This window comes from Pelophylax lessonae, assembly GCF_965119305.1.
Source record: "Pelophylax lessonae genome assembly, chromosome: 8".
In the NCBI taxonomy this organism is placed as follows: Eukaryota; Metazoa; Chordata; class Amphibia; order Anura; family Ranidae; genus Pelophylax; species Pelophylax lessonae.
Window position 1 is genome coordinate 234,168,062 of NC_138775.1, and position 12,688 is coordinate 234,180,749.

The 12,688-nt window shown below is 42.7% G+C and overlaps 1 protein-coding gene across 1 annotated transcript in view; it reads left to right on the top strand.

Annotated features, from left to right (window-relative positions):
- TNR (tenascin R) overlaps positions 1-12,688 on the top strand; it is a 663,536-nt gene that overhangs the window by 520,981 nt on the left and 129,867 nt on the right. The window contains exon 10 of the mRNA XM_082265604.1: positions 9,395-9,658. Within this exon, the coding sequence (XP_082121730.1) occupies positions 9,395-9,658 (264 nt within the window). The remainder of the gene's footprint in view (positions 1-9,394; positions 9,659-12,688) is intronic.

A 12,688-nucleotide genomic window follows, 5' to 3' on the forward strand; every position in this document is an offset into this window, starting at 1 on the left:
ACGATATTGCACAACTCCTGACTGTACTGGACTTGCAAAAGAAATATCCCACAGGACTCCTTGCACTGATAGTGGTCTACACTCCCTTAGAAGATCAAAGCACCCCGCTGTCACTTCTCCTCTGTAAGTCAATTGCTCATCCAACCACAGGATAATTACCATCATCTTCCTTCTAGCTCAGCTCAGTCTCTGGACAAAGGTTCTTCGGTAGGCCTCCCAGCTAGCCTAAGCCTAGCTGGGACCTCAATGTCCCCACAAGCGTTCCTCTAGTTTTCTCTTTTTTTAGTTTTTTTTTTTAAAGCCGTGGTGTGTGAACCAGAGTTGTATAAAGTACTCGAAACCCATACTTGAGTAAAAGTACAAGTGCTCGATCAAAAAGTGACTTGAGTAGAAGTGGAAGTGCTCGATCAAAAAGTGACTTGAGTAGAAGTACTAAAGTATTCAACATTTTTTGTACTTAAGTATTGCAAGTAGTTTTTTTTTAAAATTTTGCTACTCAAGTACTGAAAGTAAAAGTACTGTGTTATGTAGTTATTAAAGAAAGAAGTCAAAAGTTTAAACATCATATTGTTTTTTATTATTTCAAATGCAGATTTTATTTATACATACAGTAGCTTTTATTTTTGTATGCGCTGATAATACACATGTTTTGAGCTTCATGAAACCTGCCATCTACTGTTCTGACAGTGGTCATTTTTATAATTGTAACGAGTAACTAAGCAGCACAAAAAAAAAATATTGGAGTAGAAGTATTGAAATCATTGAAAAAATGTAGTGAAGTAAAAGTGGAAGTATTAAAAAAAAATTCTACTCTAGGAAAGTACAGATACCGCCTTTCGGTACTTAAGTACAGTAGTGAAGTAGTTCTACTTAGTTACTATACATCTCTGGTGTGAACACACTCAAGACTAGCACCATGTGCATAAAAAAGTGCACACACGCAAACGTGGGAAACACAAAAAATGCACAGGATGTGCGAAATGGTCCTACCTCCGAAGAGGGTGGACCCTGACCTTGTTCCCCCGGGCGCAAGACTCCTGACAGGGACTGAGGTACTTCCAATGGTCTGCCTCGCCGAAACCAGGCAAACCCCGTTCTCCAGGGGGACTGCCGAAACAGCCCACCCCAAGTACTAGGTGGGGCTCCCCCGAAGGGAGACCCCATGAGAGAGTGCGAACTAAGCCAGAAGGCCATATCCACCCCCTCCCAAGACTTTCAAGGCAGGCCCGAGGACCACACCCTACTCGTCGTGCATGGAAAAAAGGTGATAGTGAAGTGACACAACAACAAACTAAACACACACAAACAAAAAGGTGGGGAAAGGGGAGTGGGGGAAGTGCTAAGTGCCAATGTGAAATACAATGGCAGGCCTTCTGGCCGGAATAAAGAATTCCTCTGGTCCGAGCCAAAAGGCCTGTCCCAAGAGGCAGGTGTGAAAAAAGTGTGTATGGTGAAGTGACCAAGGTGCTGAAAAACTCAAGGCAAGCTGCCCCTTACCAGTGAGAATTAAGGCACCCCTGGGCTGCCACCCCAGGGGCACGTACACCACGGGCTTTTTCCGGTCACAGGGGGTCTTCTATTGCAGGACTGGACCCAGGAACTCTGCCTTCTGCTGCCAGGTCTTACACTACTTATGGACTATTCCTCGAACTTCGGGGCACACCCCCCCAAAGATTGGTTAGAGTTCCATAAATATTCAGGCTGCCTGTCCTGCTCTCCCTTCCACTATGCTTCCTGAACACTCTAAGATGGGGGAAGTAGCAGAACAGCAGCCTGTGAATCGCAGAGCAGCCCTAAGCAATAAACCCCCTGCGCCACTGATTTCCGAGGAACTAAACTAAATTTACATGGCAGCCGACTCTGAACTAGGAGGGTGCTACAGTACAATGACACATCATATATTCCCCCCACTCCTGGAATCATATATATCATACATTTATAAATAGCACCAGTTGGGAGTAAATAATTTGTCTCCATTTTCAGAGGTCTTTATAAAACAGGCTGAGAGCATATGTATTGTATGGGTTGTCACAGTTTACATGTTTGTGACCCAGCTGAAGGCTCATTAATCCCTCGTATGCTTTTACTCGGTCTAGCGCTGTTACATTCACAGAATTCTCAGAGCAGATACAATCAGATTTTCTGATGTATGAAGTGTCATTTGAATTTTCAAAGCGTTGGGCTCCAGTGAAATCTCTGCTGAGCTACTGAGTGCCAGTGATTGAACTGCATTTTCTAAATAATTTAGATATTTACTTGTATGTAGCTTACATTTTTTTCATCCTTTTTTGTGACATGACAGACAGTCTAGAGCTGCGAGAACCACAACAGCTTTCCCTCAATACACAGAGGGGCTAATTTACAAGCATTCACTTATGTGCAACATTTACAGTCAAGCACAGCAACCAAGTACTGTATCTCCTTGACCTTTATATAATGGGAAATAATTATCATGGTTAGCAGTCTCTAACAACCAATCAGAATTCACATATTATCCTATTAGAAAAGTAAGAATAATTTAAAATAAAAGTTACATTGGTTCCTGTGGGTTGCTGAACATTGCTCTTTGCCTTGCTAAGTAAAAGTCATCTCGGGGATTTAGTACTAATGACTTACAGTCTCATGTCAGCAGACTTGGGCCTGCATGCACTGAAATTCAATAATCATCTGTAATTGCTTTATTGAATTTTGAATGGCTGCATTATTTGTGAAAAATGCCAGCATATTGGTAAAAACTAAACTTGTGAACAACAATTTTCAGATTATCATTCCTTAGATGCGCTGGCTGCATTTTCTTTTTACAGGATTTTTTTGTCTTTTGACCTGGGCGATCCTGCCAATAACACACCTTCTGTCCTAGGGAGACAACATTAACTGTACTGTATCTATGAAGAAGCAGCGTTGTCACCTTAGCAAAAGATTACAGACACCTTCTCATCGCCTCTTCTTACATAAAGTATATAATATAATATAATATAATATAATATACGTAATATAATATAATAAAATATAATATGTATAATATAATATAATATAAATTCTATAATGATAATAAAATATAATATAATATATTATAATATAATATACCGTAATAATATAATAAAATATAATATCAAATATTGTGATTTCTGTGGTTTTCGAAAATGGCTAGGAGCAATGGAGTTAATTTACTAAAACTAGCGAGTGGAAAATCTGGTGCACCTCTGCAAAGAAACCAAAAAGCTTCCAGGTTTTTTTTACATAGTTACATAGTAGTTGAACTTGAATAAAGACAATAGTCCATCCAGTTCAACCTGTGTAGGTGTGTGTGGCTGTAATCATCTCACATACCCCTGAATGCTTTGATCCTTGGGATGTACGTCCAAGAGTCTTTTAAAAATAGCCATAATCCCCGCAGTTACTACCATTTGTGGTAGAGAATTCCACAGTCTTGTAGCCCTTACTGTAAAGAACCCCCTGAGGTTAAAACGATTCTCCTCTAATCGCATTGTATGGCCTCCTGTCCTTATGTATTCCTTGCACCTGAATATTTTTTTTCTATGCTGAGATCACCATTGAGGTATTTGTAAATCGCTATCATGTCCCCTCTCAGGCGTCTCCTCTCCAGGGAGAATAAATCAAGCACTTGTAAGCGCTCTTTATAATTAAGGTCCTCCAATCCCCCAATTAGTTTAGTTGCCCTTCTCTGGACTCTCTCCAGCTCCAACACATCCCTTCTGAGGACTGGAGACCAGAACTGGACAGAATACTCCAGATGCAGTCAGACCAGAGTTTTATAAAGTGGTAGGATTATAGTTTTATCTCTGGAATACATCCCCTTCCTTATACATGCTAATATCCTGCTGGATTTGGCAGCTGCAGCTTGACATTGCATGCTATTGCCTAGTCTATCCTCTACCAAGACTCCCAGATCTTTCTCCATTTTTGATTCCCCTAGGGGTCCCCCCCCCTAAAGTGTATTGTGCTTTTATGTTTTTAGTCCCCAAGTGCAAAACCTTACACTTCTCAACATTAAACCTCATTTACCATGTAGTTGCCCACTCTGTTATTTTGTTCAGGTCATTCTGTAGGATATCTGCCTCATGATCTGAAGTTATTGCCCTTCTTAATTTTGTGTCATCTGCAAAAACTGAGATTGAGCTAATGATCCTGTTCTCAATGCTATTTATGAATAAATTGAACAAAGTTGGTCCCAGGACTGAGCCTTGGGGCACCCCACTTACCACCCCAGACCAGTCTGAATTATTTATTACCACCCTTTGGACATGCCCCTTTACCAGTTCTGTATCCATGAGCAAACCTTGTGGTCGATGCCTGCAGACCTTATTTTATAAATTAAGTGTTTGTGGGGAACTGTATCAAATGCCTTAGAAAATTCCAGATACACCACATCCACTGGTCTCTCCCTGTCTAGCTCACAGCTCACCTCCTTGTAGAATGTTAACAGATTGGTTTGACAAGAACGCCCATGCTGGTTACCGCTGATGATGTTGTTATCTTTAGCAAACTCTTGGATATAGTCCCTTATCATCCCCTCCAGAAATTTACATACTATTGACGTCAGGTTGACCGGCCTATAATTTCCCGGGATATGCCTCTGCCCTTTTTTGAATATCGGCATCACGTTAGCTTTCCTCCAGTCACCTGGTAAAACTCCTGTCATAATACTGTCAGCAAAGATCAGGAACAGTGGTCTAGATATAACCTTACTGAGTTCTTTGAGTACTCTCAGATGTACGCCATCTGGGCCTGGTGATTTGTTTGTGTTAATTTTATCCAGCCTTTCCCTGATTTCACCCTCTGTTAGCCATAGCGGCAAGTCCAGTGAAGGCATGGATCCTTTGTTCCTGCAAAGCAGTGACATTAATCCATTTCTTCCCCTAGTAAAAGCAACTCCCACAGTACACAAACACAGTTAACTCTTTGATCGCCTCTGGTGTTAACCCCTTTCCAGCCAGTGTCATTAGTAGTGATCACTGTATTAGTGTGTCAGTTAGTGTCCAAATGTCTACCACAACATTGAAGTCCTGCTAATAGTCATTGATCACTACCATTACTAGTAAAAAAAAAAAAAAAATATCCCATCGTTTGTAGACGCTATAACTTTTGCACAAGCCAATCAATACTTGCTTATAGGGATTTTTTTTTTTTTTTAACCAAAAATATGTAGCAGAATACATATTGGGCTAAATTGATGAAGAAATGTTATACATTTCTATACATTTAATACATTTTTATTGGATATGTTTTAGAGAAGAAAGTAAAAAAATATTGGTTTTTTTTTTTTTCAAAATGTTTTTTTTCAAAATGGTCAGTTTTTTTTTTTTTTTTTGTTTAAGGCTCGGGTTACACTGATGCGATGCGGGAAGGCTGCGAATTCGCAGCCTGTTCCCGCATCGCACACGCACCCCCGGCAGTTCACACTGCCATATGCGATCCGCTGGGGGTGTCAATGTAATCTTAACGACACCCCCAGTTTGATCGCATATCGCAGTGCGATCGTGCAGTTCGCACAGGATCGGATCGCACAAGTGTGAACCGCTGTGCGACCCGATCCTGATGCGGCAGCAAAAATGCCTCCTGTGCGTGTTTGCTGCGGGTGCGATGCGAATTTAGCCATACAAACTGTATGGCTAAACTCGCACCGCACAGCTGATCGCATGTCATGTCGGAGCAGTGCGCTCCGACATGACATGCGAACCCCGCACACGCAGTAGTGTGAACCGAGCCTCAAGCACAAAAAAAACAAAAAAAAACAAACAGGTGAGAAAAATACCACCAAAAGAAAGCTCTGATTGTGAGAAAAAAAGGACATACGTTTTTTTCAGGTGCAGCGTTGCACGACTGCGCAATTGTCGGTTAAGAAAATGCAGTGCCGTATCACAAAAAAATGGCCTGGTCATGAAGGGGGGTAAATCTTCCGGAGGTCAAGTGGTTAACCGAACAAGCTGAAATTAGAAGTTGATTTGCTATCATGTACAGCTGCACCAGATTTTGCACATTCCAATTTTAGTAATTCAACACCAATGTAACTAAGCTCTCAGTCACACTGAGGGTGGGTTTGAAATTGTGCGATTTCAAACCCTCATGTCAGTGCAAGTTCAGGGGTGATTTGACAGACATCTGTGCGGGTTCCTGGACAGATGTCTTTTGAAATCGTCCCCGAAGTCACCAAAGCAGTGCAGGAACGACTTTTGAGAATCGATTCGGATGGTGCCATTGTGGGCAATTGGCTCCGTTTTGGCATGTGAAATCGGCCCGATGTGAACAGGGGCTTAGAGTGCAGCACAGGCAGATAGCACAGAAATGTATCTTTTTTGCACCTTTTATGTATTTTTTGCACGTATCAAACAGTTATAATGAGACAGTATATTCATACACATACAGCCCAACCATACAGTACTATTTAGGACTAGTACCTCTCTTGCTTGCTGCAGACTCTCGGGTGCAGGCTTAAAGCGGTTGTAAATTCGCACAAATACCCAATGAAGTAACTAGCCTCAGGCAATACACAGAGATAAAACAAACCCTCCTACATAAGCTGTACCTGTTTATCTGCAGCTATCTTTCTTCTACAACCGTTCAAAGTGCAGAATTTATCATTCTTGTCTGAGCTTTCAAAAAATAAGGGGCGGGGAGCTCGGGTTACACTCTGCAGAGCTCGGTGAGGAGAGTTCTGAGAGCCGATTAAAGGGAAAGAACACACCCCCGCCCCTCTTCACATAGCTCACAGAAACAGAGCTGAAGCTTTCAATCACAATCCTGACAGACATATTGTTTGGTGTTGAGGCCAAATAATTCAATTTTAGTCTCGTCTGACCATAACACCTGTTTCCATGTGGCCTCAGAATCTTCAAGGTGCGTTTTGAAAAAAGCTCAGTCATGAGTGCATGCGGCCTTTCTTGAGGAGTGGCTTTTTTCTTTTTTTTTTTTTGCAATACTCCCATACAAGCCACATTTGTGGAGATTTTGTGATATTGTTGTCACGTGCACACAATGACCACTCTTTGTCATAAATTCCTGCAACTGGTTCAGATTTGCTGTAGGCCTCACCCAGTTTGGAGCGACGTCCTGATCCAGGGAAGGTCTGCGTTGTACCCAGGGCCGACACTACCTATCGGTAAGGTAGGCGCTGGCCTAGAGCGCACCTCAGTGGGGGCACCACAGCCTTCTATGCCCCGCAGCAGTAGGACCAGGGTAGCACACAGGAGCTCTTACCCATAAACAGTTCCTCGGATCCACACTACTTTAGGAGGCTCAGGCTCCGTCACTTCACGGTGCAGCTTGAGAACTCATGCAGGATGTGTAGAGTCAGAGTCAGCCAGTGTTCACATCCTGTTTCCTCGAATCCCCACCATGGCTCCCGGGTAATCATTATCCCTGAGGGGGGCCCCAACAGTTCACCCAGAGGGCTGGGAGACTGTAGATCGAGGGTGACTTTTTTTTTTTCATTTTTGGGCACACGCACCTGCAGTGGAAGTCTCTCTGTCCCTGCTGCTGGCCTGGCCGAGTGATTTGGCTCGCCCTGCACACTGCCTGACTCCTTCAGTAAGTGCTAAGAAAATCAGGCAGAAGAAGAGCCAACGGCTGGAGCCTGGAAGTAATCAGTGCAGCCGTGCAATCAGGCAGATATCCTCCCACTCAGCAGCCAGCCCAGCAGTGCACAGAGATGGCCAGCAGTAGTCTCAGGAATGTTACTGTACAGTCATAACTGCACACAAATGCCCTATGCCCTGGCCATTGCCTATGTTGAATACAGCAGGGAGGCTTATCATCATTATCATATTATGTTATTCTTCTGATTGTAGAAGCTCCCAATGACTTTCTATATACTACCCTAGCTTGTCTATATACTACCCTAGCTTGTCTATATACTGCCCTTGCCTGTCCGTATACTACCCTAGCCTTTCCGTATACTACCCTAGTCTGTCCATATCCTACCCTTGCCTGTCTATATACTATCCTAATCTGTCCATTTACTACCCTAGCCTGCTCATATTCCACCCTTGCCTGTCTATATACTACCCCAACCTGTCCATATACTACCCTTGGCTGTCTATATACTACCCTAGCCTGTCCATATACTACCCTAACCTGTCCATATACTACCCTAGCCTTTCCATATTCTACCCTTGCCTGTCTATATATACCCTAGCCTGTCCGTATACTACCCTAACCTGTCCATATACTACCCTAGCCTGCCTGTATACTACCCTAGCCTGTCTGTATACTACCCTAGGCTGTCTATATACTATCCTAGCCTGTCCATTTACTACCCTAGCCTGTCCATATACAACCCTAGCCTGCCCCTATACCACCATTGCCTGCCCCTATACTACACTAGCCTGTCCATATACTACCCTAGCCTGTCCATATACTACCCTAGGCTGTCTATATACTACCCCAGCCTGTCCATATACTACCCTTGGCTGTCTATATACTACCCTAGCCTGTCCATATACTACCCTAACCTGTCCATATACTACCCTAGCCTTTCCATATTCTACCCTTGCCTGTCTATATATACCCTAGCCTGTCCGTATACTACCCTAGCCTGCCCGTATACTACCCTAACCTGTCCATATACTACCCTAGCCTGTCTGTATACTACCCTAGCCTGTCTGTATACCACCATAGCTTGTCTATATACTACCCTAGCCTGTCCATTTACTACCCTAGCCTGTCCATATACAACCCTAGCCTGCCCTTATACCACCATTGCCTGCCCCTATACTACCCTAGCCTGTCCATATACTACCCTAGCCTGTCCATATACTACTCTAGGCTTTCTATATACTACCCTAGCCTGTCCATATACTACCCTAGCTTGTCCATCTACCTGTGGACCATGGCTGGCACGAGGAAGCGAGCCGGTGCCAACAATTTGTGTCTTCAGGCCGGGTCCAGATGCACAGGTGCAGGCCTATGAACCATGGTTGTAGAAATAGTGGAGTCAGGGGCAGAGCCAGGGGGTGGCAAAATTAGGTTTCGTCTAGGGTGTCAAAAATCCTTGCACCAGCCCTGGTTATACCGAATACCTTCCTGTTCTTAATAATAGACTTCACTGTGCTTCTAGGCATTGACAAAGCCTTTCACATTTTTAGTGTCCATCTCCCGACTTGTGCCTGTCCACAGCTTTATCCTGGAGATCTTTTTACAGTGTCTTGCCACCCATAATTAATTGTTTGCTTCAGTTGCACTGCCAGGGACTGAAATGCCCCAGGAAAGCTCTTTTAATGCTTAGCTAATCAAAATGACCACAGCTGATAAAACAGTTGTATGTAAAGGTGTCAAATATCAAATGAACTATGGATCGAGCCACTGAGGGTCTGGTAGTGTCACAATGGCTATCTCTGTTCAGGTGAGATATCAATGTATTTGTGTTTTCTTTTAGAGTTGGACAGCCCAAGTGATCTGATGGTCACTGGATCTACAGACAAGACCATCTCCTTAGTGTGGACCAAAGCTCAGGGCCCCATCGACCATTACCGCATCTCTTTCACACCATCGTCTGGCATGGCCTCTGAAATCACAGTCCCCCCTGAAAGCACCCAGTACGATCTCACTGACCTGGATGCAGGAACAGAATATACCATTACAATAATCGCAGAGAGAGGGAGACAGCAGAGCCGAGAGACAACTGTGGATGCTTTCACAGGTACAGCTATATTTTTTCTGTGTTTTATAGTCTGCTGTTTGGTGTTATCATTGCCACTGCATTTACTTAGAGCTCTGACACTGAACCTTAAGCCTGCAGAGTAGATTCTGTGTTATTAATATTATTATTCTGCCTACTCCCACATACAACCTGGTTAGTGCATCTGAGATTTGTTTTACAACCACCTCAGTGCAAAATAAATTAGGTCATAAATATTACTTAAATATCACTGCATTTTTGTAGCAATAAAATAAGTAAAGCAAATTATTTATAGAAGACTATTCATTATGCTGAGACAATGGCCGGCCTTGCATTGCACCGTATCAATTAATTATCCCCTTTACAAGTGAAAACAATGTTTTAGACTTAAATTGTTACTGGCATTTCTAGACAATATGCAAATTATACATGCAGATGAAACAAATTCAGCTCTATTTTCTCTATCGTTTTGACACAGCCTAGGTTTTTTACATTGCTCTTTAATTGTTTTTCTCTACTTATGTTGACCCCCAAAAAACTGATATTTATAGAGGAATTCCTGGTATGGATATTTTATACATAGTTACACTGGCCCAGCTTGGACCACTGTAACTATGTATACACCATAACAAATGGAAAGAAAAGAGAGTGCCACAGCCTAGTGTATTATCCTACATAAATTTAATGAAGATAAAATTAATAAAAACTACTCACAAGCAGATCTTCCATGCAGGGGCCCCTGCTGCCTGATGTGTTTCGAAGCATTGACCTTCTTCCTCTGAGGCTCTAACATGGCTACTCCAGTGATCTTTACAAGTTTTGGGGTCCCGTTTTTGTGTCTCGTGCTGAGCAGCTGGCCTCATGCATTTTGAACACAGAAGGTTGGGCACCCAGCCATGGGCATCATTCAGAATGCTTTGCACTTTCTTAAATTATGTAAATTATTCTCTGATTGGGAAAGGTAGAGAGCATAATGGCATTGCCCCGTGCCAAGTTTCGATGCCAAGCTGCCAACATCCCATGCTCAGAAAGCAGAAGGCCAACCGCTCAAGCTCAAAGGATCCAGAAGAAAGTGGATTTAACTAAAATAGTGGTATCTACTTTGTGTTTTACAGCCTCCAGGAGGATTGGCCAGGTATGGTATATACATAGTTACATTGGTCCAAGCTGGACCAATGTAACTATGTATAAAATATCCATACCTAGAATTCCACTTTAAAGTAAATCTGTGCTTTGCCTGTGTAGATGTATCCCTTTCTCCAACAGCACATCTTTTCAACATTCCCCTTGCTATATAAGGTTGCAGGGAGTGAAGATTGTACCCAGTACCTCTAGCTACAGAGGAGCATGTGGTTCACTCCATATAACCGTAGTAGGCCAGTTACCTAGTACTAATGCTGTTACTTTGGAAGAGTCTGGTAGATTGCACAGGGCGGCTTTTCCAACATCTGGAGGCAGGAGAGCAAAGGAAAGATGATGCTGGGGAGAGGATTGGTAAAATGAACCCCTGTTGCTTTGCCCCCCCTTGTATCTTTGTCCTGTTTCATGGGGCTAAAATGAAGGTGCCGTTTCATTGATGGGCTCCCTAATTTTTTTTTTTTTTGTTCTACATTTTGGAGAATCCACCAATGAAGTATGACACCATCATCTGTGAATTCTGCTGGCGATATCTCATTACAATAATTCTCTAGAAAAACAAGTAACTTCTATGTGATTCAGCTTGCCAACTACTACAAAAACTGAAATATCAGCCTTGGGTGGAGGTGGCTATAGTAAAACTGGCCAAGTAAAACTTCACCTAAACAATACCACCAGCAGCACCCATGTGCCTTCTTATCTATCAGTAATGACACCCTCTTTTTCATATTCTGGGGCACAAAATCTCTGGTGCTGACTGAACCAGCACAGATTCCAGGGGTTCCTAATTGCACCAATTTAGATTCTGTTGCTATGGCAAATTCAGAAAGAATTCCTGCCAGTCTGCTGACTAGTAAACTGTTGGTAACTAAGACAAACTCTTAGTTGGTTTACAGAGGGACACCAGTGCTCAGAGTGGGGCATGTGTGTTCTGGTATGCTGTCTAAAATGCGACAGCTTCCTGCTCATGTCTAGTTAATTGCTAGGACTCCGACATCTGCTGGCATCCTAGCAGCCAATGACACATCCCCAGCCCCATTCAGCTGCTGGCTGGGAGATTATCTTTATCTGTCCTGTCAACATTTTGTGTAAGATTTGGATAGAGTGGGAAGGATTGAAAGCCCTGTTGAGTTTTTATTGCTCTCCAAAGCTCTCGTTGAGACATTTTTGATAACTTTTTCACAAGAGAGGAAATGAATGAACATCTGACACAGGGACATGGGAGGTAGTAAAAGCGGGAGGTTCTAGAAAAAATGTAATAGACTGCAAATAAAGCTGCTAGCACAAAAACCGACAAATAGGTTAACAAATGGCATAAATGATATAAAGAAAGTGCAACGCTAAAAAGAATATGTGAATGAATTCAAGTTTAACAAAGTCCATTCAAAAATTAAATATAATGAAAAGCATGATGGCTAAAAAAGAAGAAGTCCCAAGTGAATGGTGTATCAAGCAATCCAAACTCAGGGGAAGTAGAGAGGAAATATTGGTGGAAGTGGCAGCAGAGGAGGGACGCATGGTACAGCCTAAAAGATCATCAGGGATGTATACCCAGATCTGCAGCTGCAGCTGATCCAAGAGGGAGACTTGTGTATATGCTTGTGAGCCTGTCCTATGAGAATAGGTGGGCCATAATTTCTGGTGAGTTGCCACCCCCCTCTTTATGTCACAACGGTGAAGGATTTGCTGTCTGATGACCCCGTTACACACTGGTGACCCCTACTTGGTGGAGAGGATTGTTGCAAGACCATTTACCCTCTATGTTTAGAGATGGACATTTATATGTGAAGTTATCTATATGCATATATGAACGTTCAAAAGACTCTTCGTTTGCATGTCATTAATTAATGATTTGCGAGCTATCTGCGCTACTAATACTAATTTTGTGATTTCATCTGGGATTTTTTGATTTGA